Source organism: Ranitomeya variabilis, chromosome 4, assembly GCF_051348905.1.
Source record: "Ranitomeya variabilis isolate aRanVar5 chromosome 4, aRanVar5.hap1, whole genome shotgun sequence".
Classification (NCBI taxonomy): Eukaryota; Metazoa; Chordata; class Amphibia; order Anura; family Dendrobatidae; genus Ranitomeya; species Ranitomeya variabilis.
In genome coordinates this window covers 765,379,793-765,403,643 of record NC_135235.1, presented here as the reverse complement: position 1 = coordinate 765,403,643, position 23,851 = coordinate 765,379,793, and the positions used below count along the sequence as shown (strand labels likewise).

At 44.6% G+C, this 23,851-nt stretch overlaps 1 protein-coding gene across 1 annotated transcript in view; it reads right to left on the bottom strand.

The window, feature by feature from the left end:
- Positions 1-17,600: 17,600 nt before the first annotated feature.
- LOC143766877 (uncharacterized) overlaps positions 17,601-23,851 on the bottom strand; it is a 40,937-nt gene continuing 34,686 nt past the window's right edge. Inside the window, exon 7 of the mRNA XM_077254875.1 lies at positions 17,601-20,214. Within this exon, the coding sequence (XP_077110990.1) occupies positions 19,025-20,214 (1,190 nt within the window). The 3' untranslated portion in view covers positions 17,601-19,024. The remainder of the gene's footprint in view (positions 20,215-23,851) is intronic.

Genomic DNA, 23,851 nt, shown 5'->3' with positions numbered 1-23,851 from the left:
AAGACCTCGCCCTATCCTGGATCTATACACTTGGCTTGGGACAACTCATAAAGTCCCATGGATTCCAGTACACCTCTATGCTGATGACACTCAGATCTACCTCTCTGGCCCAGACGTCACTGCTCTGCTGTCCAGAATCCCAGAGTGCCTATCAGCCATATCCTCCTTCTCTCGCTTCCTCAAACTCAATGTGGACAAATCTGAACACATCATCTTTCCTCCATCCCATAGATCTTCCTTACCTGACCTATCTATCGCAATCAATGACATCATGCTTTCCCCCGTACCGGAAGTCCGCTGCCTCGGAGTAACCTTCGACTCTGCCCTGTCCTTCAAACCGCACATCCACGCTCTTTCCACCTCCTGTCGCCTCCAGCTCAAAAATATCTCCAGAATCCGTCCTTTCCTCAACCATCAATCTACTAAAATGCTTGTGCACGATCTCATCATCTCCCACCTTGACTACTGCAACATCCTTTTCTGCGGTCTCCCTGCTAACACCCTTGCACCTCTCCAGTCCATTCTTAACTCTGCTGCCCAACTAATTCATCTCTCTCCTCACTACTCCTCTGCTTCTCCCCTCTGCAAATCTCTTCACTGGATCCCATTCCCTCAGCGTATCCAGTTCAAATTACTAATACTGACTTACAAAGCCATACATAACCTGTCTCCTCCATATATCTCTGAACTAATCTCCCGATATCTTCCCTCACGTGATCTCCGGTCCTCCCAAGACCTCCTTCTCTCCTCCACACTTATCCGCTCCTCATCCAATCGCATCCAAGACTTCTCACGAATATCCCCCATCCTCTGGAATTCTTTGCCCCAACACGTCCGACTATCAACCACATTCGGGTCCTTCAGACGGAACCTGAAAACCCATCTCTTCAGGAAAGCCTACAGCCTGCACTGACCCGCTGCAGCCTCATCACTACCGAAGCTACCGCCTCATCAACACCGGAGCTCCTGCAACCCTCAACCTACTGTCTCCTTCCCCATAATCCTGTAGAATGTAAGCCCGCAAGGGCAGGGTCCTCGCCCCTCTGTATCAGTCTGTCATTGTTAGTTTGTTTACTGTAAGTGATATCTGTAACTTGTATGTAACCCCTTCTCATGTAAAGCACCATGGAATCAATGGTGCTATATAAATTAATAATAATAATAATGCACCAACTGTGTTAAGGTCTGCATCCTGTCACTGAAGCGCATGACATACTCCACTATGGACACTTCAGAAGGGTTCGGCTCCTCTTCCCAGGATTCTCTGACCAACCCAAGGGGTCCCCGGACTCACCTGCCTTACAGGAGCTCGAGAACCCCGTCGAAGCCTGCGGAACCTCTCGGAAAGCGAACAGCAGGTGTGGGAGGTCGCGCCCTTGTGTCTCAACCAGCATGCGTAGCATCTGTTTGAGGGTACCATTGAAGCGTTCACACAAGCCATTGGTCTGTGGGTGATACGCACTTGATACCAGGTGCTTCACCTGCATTCTCTTACAGAGAGCCTCCATTAGGCGAGACTTGAATTGGGTCCCTTGATCAATGAGCATCTCCCTGGGAAATCCAACACGTGAAAAGATAGCCAACAGGGCACCCGCCACCTTATCTGCCCTAGTTGATGACAGAGCTACTGCCTCTGGGTACCGGGTAGGGTAGTCTACCACAGTAAGGATATATCGCTTTCCAGAGCTGCTGGGGACGGCCAGTGGCCCACAATGTCCACCGCGATCCTCTGGAAAGGCTCCTCTATCACTGGCAATGGGATCATGGGAGCCTTAAGAGCAGGTCCCGCCTTCCCCACTCTTTGACAGGTGATACAGGAGCGGCAGTAGTTTGACACATCTGTCCCCATCTTAGGCCAATAGAAGTGTTGACACAGCCAGGCCTTTGTTTTGCTGATCCCCAAGTGTCCAGCTAGCGGGATCTCATGGGCAATCCGTAACAACTCACCCCAGAATTGCTGCGGGACGACCAGCTGTCTTTCCCTCAACCACTCCTTCTGTGATTCTCCGGGTACTGTCCCCCGGTACAACCTTCCTCTTTCCCAGAACACCCTCTCCTTATCAGTCTCGGAGATGAGCGTCTTGGCAAGTTGTCTCAAACTCTCTAGGCTCGCATCTGTGTGCAGAGCTGTTATGATCCGGTGACTTTGGAGCCGCATGAAACTTTCTCTGGAGTAGGTGGAAACTGTACTGACCGCAAACCCTGAACTAACACCGCAACTAGAAGTAGCCGTGGGGTGTGCCTAACAAACCCTAGACACCTCGACACAGCCGGAGGACTAAATACCCCTATAGATAGAAATAGGAATACTACCTTGCCTCAGAGCAGAACCCCAAAGGATAGGCAGCCCCCCACGAATATTGACTGTGAGATGGAGAGGAAAGACACATGCAGGCAGAAAACAGAATTTAGCAAAAGAGGCCACTCTAGCTAAATAGGTAAAGATAGGACGGAATACTAAGCGGTCAGTATTAAAACCCTTCCAAAAATATCCACAGCAGATAATACAAAAAGTTCCACAATCTAACTGAAGACATGGAATGTATATCTGCAACTCCTGAGAATCCAACAAGACTGAGAAAATACTGACACAATCTAAGCTGGACAAAAAAACAATGAATAGAACTGAATTATTAAGCACACAGCATGTGTGCCGCAAAAACCAACAAGACACTTATCTTTGCTGATTTGGAGCAAGGCAGAAGGAACCAAACAAGGACCAACACCTCCCAAAACCATGGACAACTGGCAAGGACTAATGAATCCTGCACGCCTAAATACCCCAGTCAGAACTGCAATCAGCAGATACACCTGACCAGGACTGCAACCCAGGGACAACTGCATTACCACCTACAACCACCGGAGAAACTTTCACAGAAACATCATTATCAGGTTCAGGTGGCACAGGTACAACATTTTCACCATCACTCCTAGGGAAAAAATGGTTATCAGGTGCATCATTATAAGATAAAGCTTGGTCAGGTAACACATGCGATTTTCCATCATCATCATCATCAGGGTTAACGTTAGCCTTATTAGCAGATTGGGGAGGGGTGTCAGGGACGTAGTATGCAACCATCCTCCCCAAATCAGTCCCCCACAAAACATCAGTGGGCAAATTATCAGACAGCCCCACTTCCTTCACCCCGCTCCTGGCACACCAATCAATATAAACCCGGGCCATCAGTAAGGGACAGCTGATGCCCCCAATCCCAGTGACAGTTAGGGTTTTCCCCGGAATGATTTCTTCAGGGGCCACCAGTTTGGGTCGGATGAGGGTTCATTCAGCCCCGGTGTCTTTGAGGCCTGTAGCAACATGGCCTCCCACGGTGACGTGCTGTACGTTGTCACACCCCCTCCCAACCACACCACCCACCAAAAGAACTGCTGCATTAGGCCCAGGGGCCTTGGATTGGGAGTTCTTCTGCTTGTCTGGACATTGGGGACTGATATGACCATTCCGATTGCAGAAGTAACACTTGCGGGGTTCGATGGTAGGTGTTATGATCCGGTGACTTTGGAGCCGCATGAATCTTTCTCTGGAGTTGGTGGAAACTATACTGACCGCAAACCCTGAACTAACACCGCAACTAGAAGTAGCCGTGGGGTGTGCCTAACAAACCCTAGACACCTCGACACAGCCGGAGGACTAAATACCCCTATAGATAGAAATAGGAATACTGCCTTGCCTCAGAGCAGACCCCCAAAGGATAAGCAGCCCCCCACGAATATTGACTGTGAGGAGGAGAGGAAAGACACGCAGGCAGAAAACAGAATTCAGCAAAAGAGGCCACTCTAGCTAAATAGGAAAAGATAGGACAGAATACTAAGCGGTCAGTATTAAAACCCTTCCAAAAATATCCACAGCAGAAAATACACAGAGTTCCACAATCTAACTAAAGATATGGAATGTATATCTGCAACTCCTGAGAATCCAACAAGACTGAGAAAATACTGACACAATCTAAGCTGGTCAAAAACCATGAAAAGCACTGAATAATTAAGCACACAGCATGTGTGCCACAAAACAAAACCAGACACTTATCTTTGCTGATTTGGAAGCAAGGCAGAAGGAAGCCAAGCAAGGACCAACTCATCCAAAAACCATGGACAACTGGCAAGGACTAATGAATCCTGCACGCCTAAATACTCCAGTCAGAACTGCAATCAGCAGATACAGCTGACCATGGTTGCAACTCAGGGACAACTGCATTACCACCTACAACCACCGGAGGGAGCCCAAAAGTAGAATTCACAACAGTCTTCCACCATCTCCCCTTCATGCAATTTTGACCCGGGGAACCACATGAAGTCTGACCCGGGGTTCACCCAGCGGTACACAGTCCGCTCCGCGTAGACCTCACCCAGCAAAGTGGTTGATCAAATCGGGGCCTTTAGGAACCGCTCCATGCCCGTGGCCTGGTCCCAGGGTTCAAGGCACTGGAGTCTATTGGTCCCAGGGGGAGGTGGCGCTGCGACGGGGCCTATCAGCAGGTCCTCCCCTGCCGGGGCAGGGTCGGCTTGCTTACCGGCCATAGCGGCGTCCTCCATGGCGGCTGGCTCTGCTAGTGGTGGCGTCAGCGGAGATATCAGTAGCAGCTTTTGCAGCGGTACAGGAACTGAAGTCGGGGGATCCTCCACTGGCACCACCTGGTAGGGGGCCTTGGTCTTCACCCGTAGTTTAAGGAGCTGATCGATTAATTCCTCCATCCCAATCTGTAGGGGGTCGGTGCCAACAGTGGAGATTTGGCTGCAGTGCTCTTCCGGGTGGCTGGGGGAGTCCTCTGCTTCAACCCCACACTCTGGTTCTGAGCGGCTGGCCATGGCGTCCTCCATGTGACTCGCTTCCTCCTGGTCTTTTTCCCGCTCTCTCCTCTGTGGGTGGTTCTGTTTTCTTTGTCTCCGCCCGCCATTGAGGATCAGGAGGCGGATCTCGGCTGCTGACGGACACGTCCTCAAGGTACAGAAATATTTAGACTGGGCGGCCATTATCTTTCGCACATCTCAGTTTGTTCACGCCCACTCCACGCCCTTCTTCTTTTCCTGTGCTCCTCGTGGCGCTGTAATGGCGGCGGTTTTGGCTGGAATTTTTGCGGCAAATGGCAATACAGTCTTTGCAATAAATAGCAGTTCAAACACAATTCAGACACAGTTCCAAGGCACACATGACCCGATTCTCGGGCTTAAGTAGATCCTGTTCGTGACGCCAAAGTTGGATCGCCCCCAGGCGCAGGGCAATGGGGTACCCGGCCCCGGGTCGCTCTGTCTCGGTTCTGGGGAAGTCACGGTGGCCCGACCCGGTCCGTGGCCCTGCTAAGGGGTGCCCAATTAAAGGTGTAGAAAGTTTGTCAAGTGTTCGTGACGCCACCTTTGTTGTTCGGTCAGGGTGACCGACTCTGCTGGGGGTCCGCTGGGGTGATGGAATGGCAGCTAGATGGTATACCTTCCCACAGGTGTAGTATGTTCCCAGGGCTTCCCAAGATGTGTAGATGTGATGGTGGTCATTGTAAGGCGCGATGAATAACGAGGACACAACGGTTGCAGTCTCTTTACCTTTTACTGAAGACTTCAGCATCCGCAGTCCAGAGTACCGTTCACAGGGCTAGCTGAGTCCGACTGGTCCGAAGGCACATCCAGAGTTCCCTTAGCCAGGAAGAAATCAGTAGCCTTTCTACTAGCACCTGTGTGTTGTAGAACCTCCCTGCTGAGCACCACGGGAAAGCCCTCACAACCTTTGTAGATGTTTCTGATGTTCTCTCTCTCTGTCCCCCAGATGGTATGGCTAGGACAACCCGTATGACGGGGTAGGCCTGGAGTTAATTTATAGGGACCCTAGTGGCGCCCCTTTCCCACAGTTGCCTCCGTTGTCTTCTTAGGTATTTAGGTTGGGCAGCCAACTTGGAATTGACTGTCCTGCCATTGTTTAGAGTAATGCGTAGAACCTATTACTCCCTCGGTGTTCCGGCCACCGGCTACGTGCCTCAGAAGGATGTTGCCGAGATCTTAAGGCAGGACTCCATCTGGTGTTATCTCCTTATTGCTAAGACTTCGGTTCTCACTCTCCACAATATACTTCACTTCTTGTCCTTTCTTAGGCTACTTTCACACTAGCGTCGGGAACAACCCGTCGCTGCGCGTCGGGCCGACGTTCCCGACGCTAGTGTGTTCTCCGCCGCACAACGGGGGCAGCGGATGCATATTTCCCACGCATCCGCTGCCCCATTGTGATGTGCGGGGAAGTGCGGGGAGGTGGGGGCGGAGTTCCGACTGCGCATGCGCGGTCGGAAAAAGCGGACCGTCGGGAGCAAAAAACGTTACATGTAACGTTTTTTTCTCCCGACGGACCGCTACCATACGCCCAAACGCCGCCAAACGCATTCACCGTTTGGAAATGCGTCGCAAATGCGTCGCAAATGCGTCGCTAATGTTACTCTATGACGAAACAACGTATCCAGCAAAAACTTTTGCTGGATGCGGCGTTTCGCAAAAACGACGCATTTGCGACGTATTGCAGTTAACGCTAGTGTGAAAGTAGCCTTAGGATGCCGCCACAATGAAGTGCAGGCGCAGCTCCGTAACGCTCTAACTGTGTTAGGCCCGTCAGGATCCCACCCCTGACAGGTCCTCCCTGGGTCTCCCCAGTCAGCTATCTGACTTGATGTTGCTTGGGCAGAGCCCAGTCTGCTTTCTCCCTAACTTCCTATCCAGCTCCCAGTTTTACCCGAGTGTGAGGAGTGGCCTAATAGATAGGACCCTTAGCTCCCCCTGGTGGCTGGAGTGTGAAGTGTAGTGTGTGACTGATACCTGGCAAGATGAACTCCTTTAGTGCAATCAGACGTACCATCACTCCCACTGCAATAGCATCTGTTTTAGTCAAATATTCTTGGGTCTTTTTGCCAATGACGTTAAGAGCTAAAGAACGCTCCAAGATTACCTCTATTTTATCCTTAATAGATGCTGTAGGGTTATTGGATAAAGGCAAATAGACATCTCTATTTGAAAGTTGTGATAGAATCTCACTACGATAAGAAGAGCGGTCCTTAACTACTGTGGCCCCCCCTTATCTGCTGGCTTTATTATGATATCCTTGTCATCTATTAGAGTTTGTAAAGCTACTCGTTCAGCCTGATTGAGATTAGTCCGAAAGACCATCTCACCATTTGTAATTTGCTTCATAAATTTACATACTTCCTTCTCAATTAAAGAAATACATGTTTCAACTGGTGGATTATTCTTTGGAGGATTAAACAAGCTACATAGTCAAAGTCCTAAATCAGGTAGATTTATCGGAGTCCTGTTAATCTCCATTGTTAATTGATGTATCGGTGTCTGACTATTAAAATAAGCTTTAAGTCTTAAGTTCCTGTAAAATCTTTGTAGGTCTAGATCTAGTTGGAACGTAGTAAACTTATATGTCGGACTGAAAGATAATCCCTTTTGTAAAATAGACATAACTGCGAAGTACCTAGTGATTTTGACGAGATATTCATTACCAAATTTGAGTTACCTGTGACCTGGTGTTCATTGTATGTCGATTGGTGTCTAAAGCATTGCCCCCCCTCCGACCTTTTCTTTGTATGTATCTCCTGCTAGAGCCTAAAAAGAAGATCTACCTGGACCAGCAGTCTGAACTAGAAGCTGATGAGCCATCAGTGAACCTATAATTTTGATAACCAAAGTAGGAGGAGAAAGTGGGGTTTTGCCATATATAAAATCTTTTTTGCAAAGTCTTGTGTGTCATGAAATTTTGTTTGACGTTTACATTTTTCAGTTTCTTGTTTAAAAACGTCCAAATTCTCTTTAGTGCAGGATTTCATGGAGTCAAATTCGTCCTTAGTTAAAGTGTCTTTCAATTGTGCTTCAATATTGGAGATCTTTTCTTGACCATTTTTGATTTCCTTATTGAGATATTCCAGAGTTAATGTCATTATGTCTAGAGAACATTTATTTAACACCTGTTCAAATCTTTGACAAAAATCAGTGTTCTCCTGAAACAAGGTAGGACATAGTGATACTCGGAGGCCTCTTGGAATCCGTTGTGTTCTAACACATTCAGCAATTGTTGCACTGTGAAGCTCCAGGCTTAGAAGATGACGAGATTCTCTTTCTAGATCACGTGATTTAACTTCACTGCCGGAAATTTGTAAAAATTCGCTGGATGCGGTAACTTGTGAGACAATATTGGCCACATCTGTCTCATTATAAGAAAAGCTGATTGCAGACATCTCTTGGTACGTTAATCATTGGAAAAACGGGTGCTCGTGTATATGGTAAAAATATATTCAATCACAAAACACGTCACTCTGTTCTAAAATTTGGGTGCACAGATAAAGGATAGTAATCCTAGTAATAAATATGAAGAAACATCTGGCACTCCTTAATGCATCAAAATGAAAGATATTTATTGAACATATAATAGTCCCAATAATACAATAATGTACAACTTTGGTAATGTAGTTATTGTATAGCATTGTGAGCTCTCCAGTGTCGTCATGTCTTCATTCATTGTTCTATTTCTGTGTTACCTGTTACCAAATATCAGTGACCTGTTATAACTGATTGTAGATTCTATTTTGATTTGTTTCGTTATATGTATCCCAGTCTGAAGAAGGTCCAATTTTGGACCAAAACGTTACATAATTTTGTGACTCTGATATTGTCAATAAATATCTTTCATTTTGATGCATTAAGCAGTGCCAGATTTTTCTCCTAATTTAGAGCGGCATTAATTGTAGCTGTATAAATAGGTATAAAGTGAACCCGGCATTGTCAGGGTGGCGCTGTTACACCAAGTAAGATGGTTCCTGGGTTGGAGAAATTAGTCTTGTGTTTCTTTTTTAAATCTGTGATTGAAGTTAATGAGATGCTTCATGCCAGACAAAGAGAAGTTCCTGATTCTGGGCCCCAGGGGCGGACCTACCGCCGGTTCAACCGGTGCAGCCGCACCGGGGCCCGGAGGTGGAGGGGGGCCCTTGCAGGCAGGGACATACAGGGGCCCGGCTGTCTGCTGCTGCAGTAGATCGGTGCACGGGTGCAGGCCCCGCACTGTATTAGCAGTGTACAAGTGCCGGCCGGCATCCTCCTATTGCAGACACAGCAGGAGCCTGTGTGTCTGCTGATCTGACGTCACCTGCGCGCCGGAGAGGAGAGATGAAGTTAGTAGAAAGCCATGGGGTTCCGGGGCAGGAGGTATGTGACGGGCTTCATCTCACTCCTGCTTTCTGTAGAGGATCTCTCTGTACTGTGAGATTTATTGCACCACCTTAAGTTTACATACAGATAAGGTCTCGGCTCCAGCGTCACCCGATCTGCATGTAAGCTGAAGCTGCAGCAATAAGTCACAGTGATCCTCACCCTGCACTGTGTGACCCTGAGCGCTGCTCCAGGACATCCCACATTATATATCAGATATATATTTGTACTATGTGCACATATATAGTGTTATGTGCACTGAGCACTGACCAGGCTGCAGGAACTCACATTATAATATAGTATATTATAATGTGAGTTCCTGCAGCCTGGTCAGTGCTCAGTGTATATAACACTATATATGTGCACATAGTACAGTGCACAGTATATACAGTATGGAGCCTCATGTGCGGTCAGTATACAGTATGGAGCATCATGTGCGGTCATTATACAGTATGGAGCATCATGTGCGGTCATTATACAGTATGGAGCATCATGTGCGGTCATTATACAGTATGGAGCATCATGTGCGGTCATTATACAGTATGGAGCATCATGTGCGGTCATTATACAGTATGGAGCATCATGTGCAGTCAATATACAATATGGAGCATCATGTGCGGCCATTATACAGTATGGAGCATCATGTGCGGTCATTATACAGTATGGAGCATCATGTGCGGTCATTATACAGTATGGAGCATCATGTGCGGTCATTATACAGTATGGAGCATCATGTGCGGTCATTATACAGTATGGAGCATCATGTGCGGTCATTATACAGTATGGAGCATCATGTGCGGTCATTATACAGTATGGAGCATCATGTGCGGTCATTATACAGTATGGAGCATCATGTGCGGTCAATATACAATATGGAGCATCATGTGCGGCCATTATACAGTATGGAGCATCATGTGCGGTCATTATACAGTATGGAGCATCATGTGCGGTCATTATACAGTATGGAGCATCATGTGCGGTCATTATACAGTATGGAGCATCATGTGCGGTCATTATACAGTATGGAGCATCATGTGCGGTCATTATACAGTATGGAGCATCATGTGCGGTCAATATACAATATGGAGCATCATGTGCGGCCATTATACAGTATGGAGCATCATGTGCGGTCATTATACAGTATGGAGCATCATGTGCGGTCATTATACAGTATGGAGCATCATGTGCGGTCATTATACAGTATGGAGCATTATCTTCGGTCATTATACAGTATTGACCATCATGTGTGGTCATTATACAGTATGGAGCACTGTGTGGCCATATTTTTTTATTTATAATTATTCTTTATGAAAGTGTGATCAGCAGTGCTAAATGGGTGTGGTTGGGACGTGGATATGGGTGTGACTAGTTATGAATGGGTGTGACCAGAGGCGTGGCCTAAAATTTGCCGCGTTGCGCGCCGCAAGCTTTATCCCTCTTTCCCATCTTCAAAAGTTGGGAGGTATGATGCTGGGCAGGGAGGGGGGCCCAGACACATTTCTTGCACAGGGGCCCAAAGCTGTCATTGTCCACCACTGCTGGGCCCCCTGTAGTCTGTGGCAGAGGGGGGTCTATGTCGGCATGGTAATAAATTGTGTTATCTCCAGCTTCACAGAAGGACGATAACCCCATAGAAATGAGAAGAATAATAGGCCTCAGTTACCATAACTGTCTACAAGGAAAACTGTTGCTCACAGCAACCAATCACAGCTCAGCTTTCATCTTCTAAACAGCTCTGGCAAAATGAAAGATGCTTAGTGATTGGTTGCTGTGGTCAACACAGTGAATGCTGTTGTGGTCAAGATGATGTGCCTATGAAATATATACATTAGATATTATATACACTGCTCAAAAAAGTAAAGGGAACAATTAAACAACAGAATCTAACTCCAAGTAAATCAAACTTCTGTGAAATCAAACTGTCCACTTAGGAAGCAACACTGATTGACAATCAATTTCACATGCTGTTGTGTAAATGGAATAGACAACAGATGGAAATTATTGGCAATTACAAAGACACACTCAATAAAGGAGTGGTTCTGCAGGTGGAGACCACAGACCACATCTCAGTACCAATGATTTCTGGCTGATGTTTTGGTCACTTTTGAATGTTGGTTGTGCTTTCACACTTGTGGTAGCATTAGATGGACTCTACAACCCACACAAGGGGCTCAGGTAGTGCAGCTCATCCAGGATGGCACATCAATGCGATCTGTGGCAAGAAGGTTTGCTGTGTCTGTTAGCGTAGTGTCCAGAGGCTGGAGGCGCTACCAGGAGACAGGCCAGTACACCAGGACACGTAGAGGGGGCCATAGGAGGGCAACAACCCAGCAGCAGGACCGCTACCTCGGCCTTTATGCAAGGAGGAACAGGAGGGGCACTGCCAGAGCCCCGCAAAATGACCTCCAGCAGGCCACAAATGTGCATGTGTCTGCACAAAAGGTTAGAAACCGACTCCAAGAGGATGGTCTGAGTCCACAGATGGGGGTTGTGCTCACAGCCCAACACCGTGCAGGACGCTTAGCATTTGCCACAGAACACCAGGATTGGCAAATTTGCCACTGGCACCCTGTGCTCTTCACAGATGAAAGCAGGTTCACACTGAGCAAATGTGAGAGACATGACAGAGTCTGGAGACGCCGTGGTGAGCAATCTGCTGCCTGCAATATCGTTCAGCATGACCGTTTTGGCAGTGGGTCAGTAATGATGTGGGTTGGCATTTCTTTGGATGGCTGCACAGCCCTCCATATGCTCACCAGAGGTAGCCCAACTGCCATTAGGTACCGAGATGAGATCCTCAGACCCCTTTTGAGACCGTATGATGGTGCGGTTGGCCGTGGGTTCCGCCTAATGCAGGAAAATGCCAGACCTCACGTGGCTGGAGTGTGTCAGCAGTTCCTGCAAGATGAAGGCATTGAAGCTATGGACTGGCTCGTCCGTTCCCCAGACCTGAATCCATTTGAACACATCTGGGACATCATATCTTGCTCCATCCACCAATGTCACGTTGCACCAGACTGTCCAAGAATTGGTGGATAATTTAGTAAAGGTCTTGGAGATCCCTCTGGAGACCATCCGCCGCCTCATCAGGAGCATGCCCAGGCATTGTAGGGAGGTCACTATATAATGAATAAAGATTTACAACTGGAATATTTCAGTCAGTGATATCTAGGATGTGCGATTTTAGTGTTCCCTTTATTTTTTTGAGCAGTGTATATATTAGATTAGTTATATATATTAGATATTTGTTATACGGGGCTTTGCGTGTGGAATGAGTGTGGCTATGTGGAGTGGGCGTGGCTTCATACACACATACATATATGTATGTATACATGATTGATTACCACTTATGTCTCTGTAAAAACAATCCCCTTTAACCCCTTTCCAACATCAGGTGGAAATGCACGCCGATGTTGGACTACTTTCCTTTGATGTGGGCTGATGTGGGCACTGGGTAGTGCTGAGCCACATCTTTTCTGGTACATGTCAACAAGAGCGCCGGAAATCCCGCCCATCAGTGACCCAGTCACATGATCGCGGGTCATTGATGGGTTGGCATGACAACCAGAGGTCTCCCCTTGAAGTCTATGGTTGTCACTGCCGGATTGCTATGAGCGCCACCCACTAGTCGAAAACGCAGGGACCATGGACCATCTCGCCAAACTCCTGCTCTCCTTTTAACATGGGCAAAACGCTACTCAGGCAACACAGGGTGAGGGTAAAACAGTGTGGCATAGCTTTATTGAACCATAAAACAGGCAGATAACATGTAGAACAGTCCCAGCACAGTACCCAAGATGGTGCACATTAGAGTCTCACCCTTCCGCTGACTCTCCTGGATAATACCAGCTGTGACTACAGATCTTCCAAGGACACAACCTCACCTGTGGCACACACACAGAGAGGAGGTAACGACAAGCGTAGGAAGATGACAGTCCATACAAGGCCAGTTGATCTGAGGATCACAACCTAGCTTCATATTCCAGGGTCGGTTACTCCACCTGTGGCACACACACAGAGAGGAGGTAGCGACAAGTGTAGGAAGATGACAGTCTATTGAGTCCATACAAGGTACAAGGCCAGTTGATCTGAGGATCACAACCTGGCTTCTCCAAACGTATCCATGGTTCAGCGATGGTTAATGGAGCAGATCTGTATTCTTCCAACCGAGGCTGAAAACCCCTAGGTTGTTTCCTATAGAATGATAGAGCCGTGTCCCTCGTAATGGAGCCATGATGTAAAATGGCTGTTGTTCTGTCTCTGGTCCTTTTGAGATGCATGGATGTCTTGGCAGAATCTCTCTGGCTGTTTCTCTCTCTGGTCTTTTTATACAGAGGCATGTAACCTATTTTTTTAACAAGTGTCTCTCATTCAGTGTTTACATAAAGGGTAAGAATGGAGACGAGATCAAGTAGCATTACTTGATTATTTAAACTATTTGCAGTTTTTCCTTCTCTGGTTTAGAAGTCAACAAGCTAGCTCAATAATACAATACATATTTAGCATATCAGCAAACATCACTAGTAATCAAGGATAAACCACAATAAAAGTCAATATTGCTGGCGTACACAAACAAAAGTCTGCTTTCTTGACTAACCAGAAATCAACACTTAATTTGCAAGTCAACATACAGATAACATTCTAGTATTCTTCGTTTGTTAAAAATAGTCATCTGGTTAATTAGGATACAATGCTGTATGTCTTCACAATGCCAAAAGTAAACAAAAAAGGTTTTAAAAATATAAAAAAAAAATATAAAAGTTCAAATCACCCCCTTAAGCCCAATTCAAAATAAAATAAAAAAATTCAAACATCTGCATATTTGTTATCGCAACAGTCAGAATTGCTTGATCTATCAATATAAAAGAACTAACCCAATCGCGTAGCGAGAAAAAAAAAAAAAAACGCCACAATTAGGTTTTTTTGGTCATTGCCACATTGCATTAAAATGCCATAACGGGCGATCAAAAAAATGAATCTGCACCAAAATGGTATTAAAAATATCAGCTCGGCACGCAAAAAATAAGCCCTCACCCAACCCAAGATCATGAAAAATGGAAATGCGACAGGTATCGGAAAATGGCGCAATTCTTTTATACTTTACCTAATGAAGAGGAGTTATTTTAACTGATGTTTGTTTTGGGTCATTTATTTTCTGTTGGTATTTGGTTTATCCTATAAAACTCCCATATAATATTCTCAACTTAAAAGCACGCCACGGGCATCATGCTTTTGGACAATTTGTCAATAATATATTTACAGTGCCTTGCGAAAGTATTTGGCCCCCTGGAACTTTTCAACCTTTTCCCACATATCATGCTTCAAACATAAAGATACCAAATGTAAATTTTTGGTGAAGAATCAACAAGTGGAATACAATTGTGAAGTTGAACAAAATGTATTGGTTATTTTTAGTGATGTGCGGGTATACTCGTTGCTCGAGATTTCCTGAGCACGCTTGGGTGACCTCCGAGTATGTATGACTGCTCAGAGATTTAGTTTTCATTGCGGCAGCTAAATGATTTACAGCTATTAGCTAGGCTGAGTACTTGTGGGGGTTGCCTGGTTGATAGGGAATCCCCACATGTAATCAAGCTGGCAATTAGCTGTAAATCATTTAGCTGCCGTGATAAACTAAATTTCCGAGCAGTCAAATACTCGGAGGTCACCCGAGCGTGCTTGGGAAATATCGAGCAAGGAGTACACTCGCTCATCACTAGTAATTTTAAATTTTGGTAGAAATTTAAAAACTGAAAAGTGGGGTGTGCAATATTTTTCGGCCCCTTTACTTTTAGAGCAGCAAACTTACTCCAGTAGTTCATTGTGGATCTCTGAATGATCAAATGTTGTCCTAAATGCCTAATGATGATAAATATAATCCACCTGTGTGTAATCAAGTCTCCGTATAAATGCACCTGCTCTGTGACAGTCTCAGGGTTCTGTTTGAAGCACCGAGAGCATCATGAAGATCAAGGATCACAACAGGCAGGTCTGTGATACTGTTGTGGAGAAGTTTTAAGCCGGATACAAAATGAATTCCAAAACTTTAAACATCGCAAGGATCAGTGTGCAAGTGATCATATTGAAATGGAAGGCGTATCATACCACTGCAAATCTACCAAGACCCGGCTGTCCCTCTAAACTTTCATCTCAAACATGGAGAAGACTGATCAGAGATGCAGCCAAGAGGCCCATGATCACTCTGGATGAACTGCAGAGATCTACAGCTGAGGTGGGACAGTCTGTCCATAGGACAACAGTCAGTCGTACACTGCACAAATCTAGCCTTTATGGAAGAGTGGCAAGAAGAAAGCCATTTCTCAAAGATATCCATACAAAGTGTCATTTAAGGTTTGCAACAAGCCACATGGGAGACACACCAAACATGTGGAAGAAGGTGCTCTGGTCAGGTGAAAGCAAAATCGAACTTTTTGGCAACAATGCCAAACAATATGTTTGGCTTAAATGCAACACAGCTCATCACCCTTAACACACCATACCCACTGTCAAACATGGTGGTGGCAGCATCATGGTTTGGGTCTGCTTTTCTTCAGCAGGGTCAGGGAAGATGGTTAAAATTGATGGGAAGATGGATGGAGCCAAATACAGGACCATTCTTGAAGAAAACCTGGAGTCTGCAAAAGACCTGAGACTGGGACGGAGATTTGTCTTCCAACAAGACAATGATCCCAAACATAAAACAAAATCTACAATGGAATGGTTTGCAAATAAACGTATCCAGGTGTTAGAATGGCCAAGTCAAAGTCCAGACCTTAATCCAACTGAGAATATGTGGAAAGAGTTGAAAACTGCAAGTATTACGTTAAAGGGGCCGAATAATATTGCACTCCCCACTTTTCAGTTTTTGAATTTCCACAAAAATTTAAAATAACCAATACATTTCGTTCAACTTCACAAATGTGTTCCACTTGTTGTTGATTCTTCACCAAAAAATTACATTTGGTATCTTTATGTTTGAAGCCTGATATGTGGGAAAAGGTTGAAGAGTTCAAGGGGGCCGAATATTTTCGCAAGGCACTGTAGGTTCTCCCAGTCAGTTATTTTTGAAGGTCAACAAAAAACGATTTTCCTGTAATTCATTTCTCACAATCTAGGTATAATAATGGATTTTTCCTGTGTGGGATTTTTGATGTTTAAAAAGGTTGTCAACTAGTTGGACAAGGCCTTCTCATTCCTCATGTTTGGTCCTGTTAAAATAAAAATCCTCATACAAACCTCCCACGGTGTTGCCGTTTCATTGGTGCTGGCGCTTGGGGCTCTTCTGAGGTTTTTACATCATGTGAGCCCTGTGTCCAATCAGCGCTGACGTCACTGTCTCCACGTTTGGACAAATCAAGCATCATGAGGCAGAGAGCAGCCACGGCCATGGCTTCCTGTTCATGTTCAATACGTCCGAAGGATCAGTGAAGCTGCTGCTGATCGGGTACAGGGCTCGTGTGATGTAACAACCTCACGTAAGCCCTGGGACAGTGAGTCGACACCGCTGGAGTGGAGCCGGCCGCCAGCGGAGTATGAGTGTTTTTATTTTAATGAGGCCAAACATGAGCAATGAGTTCGCTGCGAAAAAAAAGATATATAAACCGTATTTTTTGGACTATAAGATGCACCTGTTTTAGAGGAGGAAATTATACAAAAAAAAAATAGAAGCAAAAAATGTGGTCAACTCTGTACTTAATATCCCCTATCCTGGTATATATGGCCCCTGGTATATATGGTCTGCATGACCCCATCAGAAAACATAAGAAAAAAACAAAACATGACACTCACCTACCCGGCGCTCCCTCGCAGCGTCCTGCTCCGATACCAGCAGCTGCTTTATGCTTGTAAGCAGCACATGGCAGGGACGTCACAAGCAGAGCACAGCGGTATTCATTGCTCTTCAGTAGTGCGCAGTGTCAGCCACCGGATTCCTGCTGCTGTAGGTCACGTGAGCCGCTACTTAAAGGGAACCTGTCACCCCCCCCAAGTCGTTTCAAACTAAAAGAGCCACCTTGTGCAGCAGTAATGCTGCATTCTGACAAGGTAGCTCTTTTAGTTCTGGTGCTGTAACTAGAGAAATAATCCTTTTTTTTAATTTGTCAGAAATACCTGGTCTTCAGTCAAGGAGGCCGGCGTTTCCCCCCTGCTTTAGACGCCACACAGCTGTCACTCACATCTTCTTGAGGCTCCTCCTCACCGCTGTTTTGAAAATAGCCTGCGCTCTTTTCTCCTGCCTGGTGCAGGCGCAGTGAGCGCTGCCCGTCTTTCCTCATATGCAGCCCAGCTGACTGCGCCTGCGCGGCCGCCCTGCTTTTGATTCCCAGCCCCGCAGTGACTTATGATTTATTGACATTGTGTGGCAACCACCACACAGCGACCACACAACGACTTACCAACGATCACGGATCGCTGGTCGTGATCGTTGGTAAATCGTTTAGTGTAACGGTACCCTAAGGTCTGCCAATATGTGGCTGGTTTTCTGACTGTTTCGGATAACATGATACATGACTTTAGTTTTTTGTCTAGTCTTACATGAATATAGGTCAATATTAAATAGTCTCCTGAGGAATCGCTTTTGGTGAGGATGATGAAACCCGTAGAAAGGAGAGACTTGGACAGCGAGTGTGTATAGGTCACCTCACCCTATATACTCAACTGTAGGGTACATGTTTTTTCTATTAGTCACCTACTGAATAACCTTCAGGGGGTGAATTATGGGTATAGTTTTACATTTGGAATTAATAAAGTTTAGTTTTATCCTTTTGTTAGCAAACATGAGGAATGACAGGGGACAACCCATTTAACCCTGCTGTTTTGTTCGCATTTACTATACACTTGTAGTGTTCCGGGTCACTATGACCCGGCTTATTAAACCTTGATTTTAGACACTAACTCCATTTTTTTTAATACTTTTTGCTTACTAGACTGTTTGTGAACATGTTTGGTAGTAAAAAAAAAAAAGAAAAATGAACTAGAAATCTTTTTTTTTTTGTTTTTATTCTGAAAAAACAGATCAATGAGCAAAACGAAAATAGAAAACTACACATATTTTGTAAAAAACAAAACATGTGTACTGATAAGAGCAGAGAAGATAAGAACCCTTCTGAAAACAAGCAGATAAGCCAGGAAGACAGACTTACTTAGCAAAAAAAAATTATTTGCAAGACTTTACAGCTCAGCTTTACAAAAAAAAAACGTCTTAGACAGCGCGTTCTGAGCAGTCCGCTCTGCGCATAATATACACGTGTAGTGCACACCTAGTGATCTCTCCGGATGCACTCTACATTTTAGAATAGACTGCGCACCAAAAATAATCAATATAAAGCCATTTTTATGGTGCGCAGATCTCAATGCATACCCCCGGTAGAGTGCGTGTACGACCCCATTGAAATAATTTAGGAAATAAATCAATTGATATACAATAGTAGATGCAATATATAGACCCAACTGAGGTTATAACTCCTTTATTTCACTGAAAATATGGCCTCACAGCTGTAAAAAACGATGTCGGGTCATACCCGAACACAACAAGTGTAACTTTTTGCGTGTAGCAAAAAGTAAATGAAAGAAAAAAAAAAAAAAATACTCATAGGTAGGTCCCCCCAAATGAGGGAAAGTCAAGGAGTCTCAAGTTTTATAGACTTACAGAAAAAAATCTACAGGGCCGCAAAAGTCTTTTCGGGTCACTATGACCCGAACAGAACATTAGGGTTAAGAAGATTCAATTTTGGTTAAAACTATTGCAACATTATGAACATAAAAAAGGCTTCTCCCCTATGTGACATCTCTGATGTTTATTAACAGTTGATTTCCAAGTTAAATATTTCCCACGTTAAGAAAATGTAAAAGTTTTCTCCTCTGTGTGACTGCACTGATGTTTAACAAGAAGCGGTTTCCATTTAAAACATTTCCCACATTCTGAACAGGAAAAAGGCTTCTCCCCTGTGTGAGTTCTCTGGTGACTAACAAGATTCCCTTTACGGTTAAAACATTTCCCACATTCTGAACAGGAAAAAGGCTTCTCCCCTGTATGAGTTCTCTGGTGACTAACCAGACATGATTTCTGGATAAAACATTTCCCACATTCTGAACAGGAAAAAGGCTTCTCCCCTGTGTGAGTTATTTGGTGTGTAACAAGATTCCGTTTCCGGTTAAAACATTTCCCACATTCTGAACATGAAAAAGGCTTCTCCCCTGTGTGAGTTTTTTGGTGTGTAACAAGATTCCCTTTCTGGTTAAAACATTTCCCACATTTTGAACAAGAAAAAGGCTTCTCCCCTGTGTGAGTTCTCTGGTGACTAACAAGACTCTCTTTGAAGGTAAAACATTTCCCACATTCTGAACAGGAATAAGGCTTCTCCCCTGTGTGAGTTCTATGGTGATTAACCAAATCTGATTTCCATTTAAAACATTTCCCACATTCTGAACATGAAAAAGGCTTCTCCCCTGTGTGAGTTCTCTGGTGACTAACAAGACTGACTCTGAAGGTAAAACATTTCCCACATTCTGAACATGAATAAGGCTTCTCCCCTGTGTGAGTTCTATGGTGATTAACCAAATCTGATTTCCATTTAAAACATTTCCCACATTCTGAACATGAAAAAGGCTTCTCCCCTGTGTGAGTTATTTTGTGTCGAACAAGATGCCATTTCTGATTAAAACATTTTCCACATTTTAAACATGAAAAAGGCTTCTCCCCTGTGTGAGTTCTTTGGTGCTTAACAAGATGACATTTCTTGTTAAAACATTTCCCACATTCTGAACATGAAACTGACTTATTTGCTTTAGGAGCAGTTTGTTTTTTAATGCCTCTTTTGTGACTTTGATTTTCCTTAGTAGTCAATAATGAATCAGAAGATGGGACCTGTTTCATAGGATCAGATGACAGATCTTTGCTGTGAATGGATGATGATATATATGGAGTAACAGCAATCACTTCAGTTGTATCTTGTAGGATCTCAAGATCATCAGATTTAAAAATTGAAGATGTCAGCTGTCCCTCTGATCTCTTGGTACAGTCATCTGCTAAGATAAAAAATTTTTTTTACTAACATATCCTTGAGTTTAATATTTTTGAACATTTCTACTTAAACTGTCCATAAAAATGGCAAGCTATGTAAAAAAAAACTTTAATTATTTACCAAGACAATGACAGTTCACAGTCTAATAGAAAACCTTGTTGGATGAACCAGTAGTGCATGGTGTTCAACTGTTTGTTCATTCTGCTTCCCAAATATTGAATAAAAAGAAACCAATCAATGTTATGTAGGCAAAAATAATACCAATTCTCATCTCACAAAAAACAAGTCCCCACTCAGGTTCATCATCTGTCAATGGAAAAACAGAGATTCCCACACTATTAGTGGCTCAAAGGCTGTTGACAAGCAACAAAGTTTCTATAAACCAATCCAGCAAAATCCGCTCTCACTTCTAAGTCTTGCAGTGTTCTCAAACAACATTTAGGATCCCTGTATTTAGCAATATTATAGTGATAAGAATCCACTTAATTTATGGTGTGTGTCTCCTGGAGCACAATCTGGGCACTATGTGCTGAGTAATAAAATAGCAAATGTTTAAGTTTCACTCTCCAACATCCACTTCGTGCTAATTTCCAGAAAGTGGCTGTGGAGTCAAAATATTCATTCCTCCTACATACGTGGTCAAAATTGTTGGTACCCCTCGTTTAATGACAGAAAAACCCACAATTGTCACAGAAATAACTTGAATCTGACAAAAGTAATAATAAATCAAAAATCTATTAAAATGAACAAATGAAAGTCAGACATTGCTTTTCAACCATGCTTCCACAGAGTTTAAAAAAAATAAAACTGATGAAGTAGGCCTGTACAGAAATGATGGTACCCTTAACTTAACCGCTTCATGACCGCCAACAGTAGATAAACGTCGGCGCTAGCAACACTTCCTGTGACCCCTAACCTCATCAAGACCTTGGTTCAGGTCCTGATGACGTCATCGTCACACCAGCCAATGAGCGAAATCACTTGGAAAGTTTGTTGTAGCAACTTACTTTCCTGGGCGATCTGCCTCATAAAAACGCTGTTTCTCCTCAGATCTCCTGTCAGTGAGAGATTAGAGAAACATCGTTTCAAATGCTACTGGCAACAGCTGTGTCAGTCAGTGATCTTGTTATAAAGTAACAAAAACAGATAAGGCAGGTTAAGGTACCGTTACACTAAACGACTTACCAACGTTCACGACCAGCGATCGTGATCGTTGGTAAGTCGTTGTGTGGTCACTGGGGAGCTGTCACACAGACCGCTCTCTCCAGCGACCAACGATTAGGGGAAGGACTTCGGCATTGTTGAAACTGTCTTCAACGATGCCGAAGTCCCTGGGCTACCAGGGTAAACATCGGGTTACTAAGCGCAGGGCCACGCTTAGTAACCCGATATTTACCCTGGTTACCATTGTAAAAGTAAAAAAAAAACAAAAACACATACTCACTTTCTGATGTCTGCACGTCCCCCGGCGTCAGCATCCCCTGCACTGTGTCAGCGCCGGCGGCCGTAAAGTAGAGCACAGCGTTGACGTCACCGCTGTGCTCTGCTTCTGCTTTACGGCCGGCCGGCGCTGACAGTCAGTGCAGGGGAAGCTGACGCCGGGGGACGTGCAGACATCAGAAGGTGAGTGAGTATGTACTGTTTTTTGTTTTTTTTACTTTTACAATGGTAACCAGGGTAAATATTGGGTTACTAAGCGTGGCCCTGCGCTTAGTAACCCGATGTTTACCCTGGTTATCAGTGAACACATCGCTGGATCGGCGTCACACACGCCGATCCAGCGATGACAGCGGGTGATCCAGCGACGAAATAAAGTTCTGGACCTCTAGCTCCGACCAGCGACATCACAGCGGGATCCAGATCGCTGCTGCGTGTCAAACACATCGAGATCGCTATCCAGGTCACTGCAACGTCACGGATCGTTGGCGATCTCGTTGAGTGTGACGGTACCTTTAGGGTTAGTGCTATCGTTAGGGTTAGTGTTGGGGATAAAGTTAAGGTTACCGTTAGGCTAAAGTTAGGGTTAGGGTTGCTGTTAGGGTTAGAGATATGGATACTGTTAGGCTAAAGTTAGGGTTACTGTTAGGCTAAAGTTAAGGTTACTGTTAGGCTAAAGTTAGAGTTAGGGTTTATTCTAAAGTTAGGGTTAGGCTAAACAATTAGGCTTCTCTCAATTGTCTCCCCAATAATTTGGTCACCTCAGTCAGTCGGGTCACGTCAGAGTTTTCTATTTCCGGGGAAAAAAAAAAGTGTAAAATGGCCCATCAGTATTATAGTGCAGAGGAGGCTTTTGCACTTTTATGGTCTGACAGCGAAGAAAGTGCAGTGCCACGTGGCGATGTGGATAGCTAAGAAATGAGCAGGGATTTTGGTCCATCCTCACACACAAGGACCAGTACAACAAGAAAGACAAATAGCGCTTCTGGAGAAATATCTCCAACTCAGGGAACAATGCCCAGTACTAGCGCTGTCCTTAGTGCTTGTGATTTGGCGCACACCAATGTCCAAGGGGCTTTGCCTCTTGATGTAGCATTTCCCAGATTTATACCCCAACATTAAACATTTCCATTGATGAGTCCCTTGTAAAATTCAAAGGAAGAGTGCACCTCAAGCAATTTATTCCTTCTAAGAGGGCAAGGTTCGGAATAAAGAGCTATAAAATGTGCGACAGTTCAACCAGATACACATCAGCTTTTTGCATTTATGAGGGGAAAGATAGACAACTAAACCCTCCAGGATGGACATCTGGTAAAAATGTTTAGGAGCTGATGACTCCATTTTTACAAATAGGCTATTTAAAGTCTGGTTGAACATAACATGGGGCTTGTGGGACCATTCGCAAAAACCGTCAGGGGTTTCCACAATCATTAGTCAATGAAAAGTCCGAAAGAGGCAGTCAGGGACTTTACGCAATGGAGGTCTGCTTGCCCTTAAGTATAAGGATAAAAAATATATTTTTATTCTGAGCTCAATCCAGACAGAGGCCACAAGGGTCACTGCAGACGAACTACTACTCCACTACTCCAAAACCTGTGTCTGTCATTGACTACAACAAATATATGGGGGGTGTGGACCTTGCAGATCACATTCTACAGCCATACCGGGTATCAAGAAAATCATATACCTGGTATAAAAAGCTAGTCATTTATTTGTTTCAGGTGGCCACATATAATTCTTTTGTGTTATACAAAAAAGCCGGAAATGCAGATACTTTCCTTGATTATCAGGAAAAGGTCATTGAAATTCTTGTTTTTGAAAATGTTGTCCCCGCCAATCCTTTAGAATCTGAAGATCTCAGAAGACTCACTGAGGGACATTTTATTGCACTCATTCCAGCAACTGAAACAAGAAAGAACCCCCAGAGAAGATGTCGTGTATGTTTCAAGAGAGGAATGAGGCATGATACCCGCTATTATTGCCCACAATGCCCATCATTGCCGGCCTTATGCCTCCATGACTGATTTACAATCTTCCACACAGAACCACGTTTTTAATCTGTTTTGACATTCAAGCATTTGGTTTATTTAGTGACAGACACACCTGAGTAGAGCTGACTTAACAATTTCCAGGGGTAGGTGGGGGGATGTCTCCAGAGACACAAGCTGGGCACAATATATTGGGCACTACAAAGAATTTTT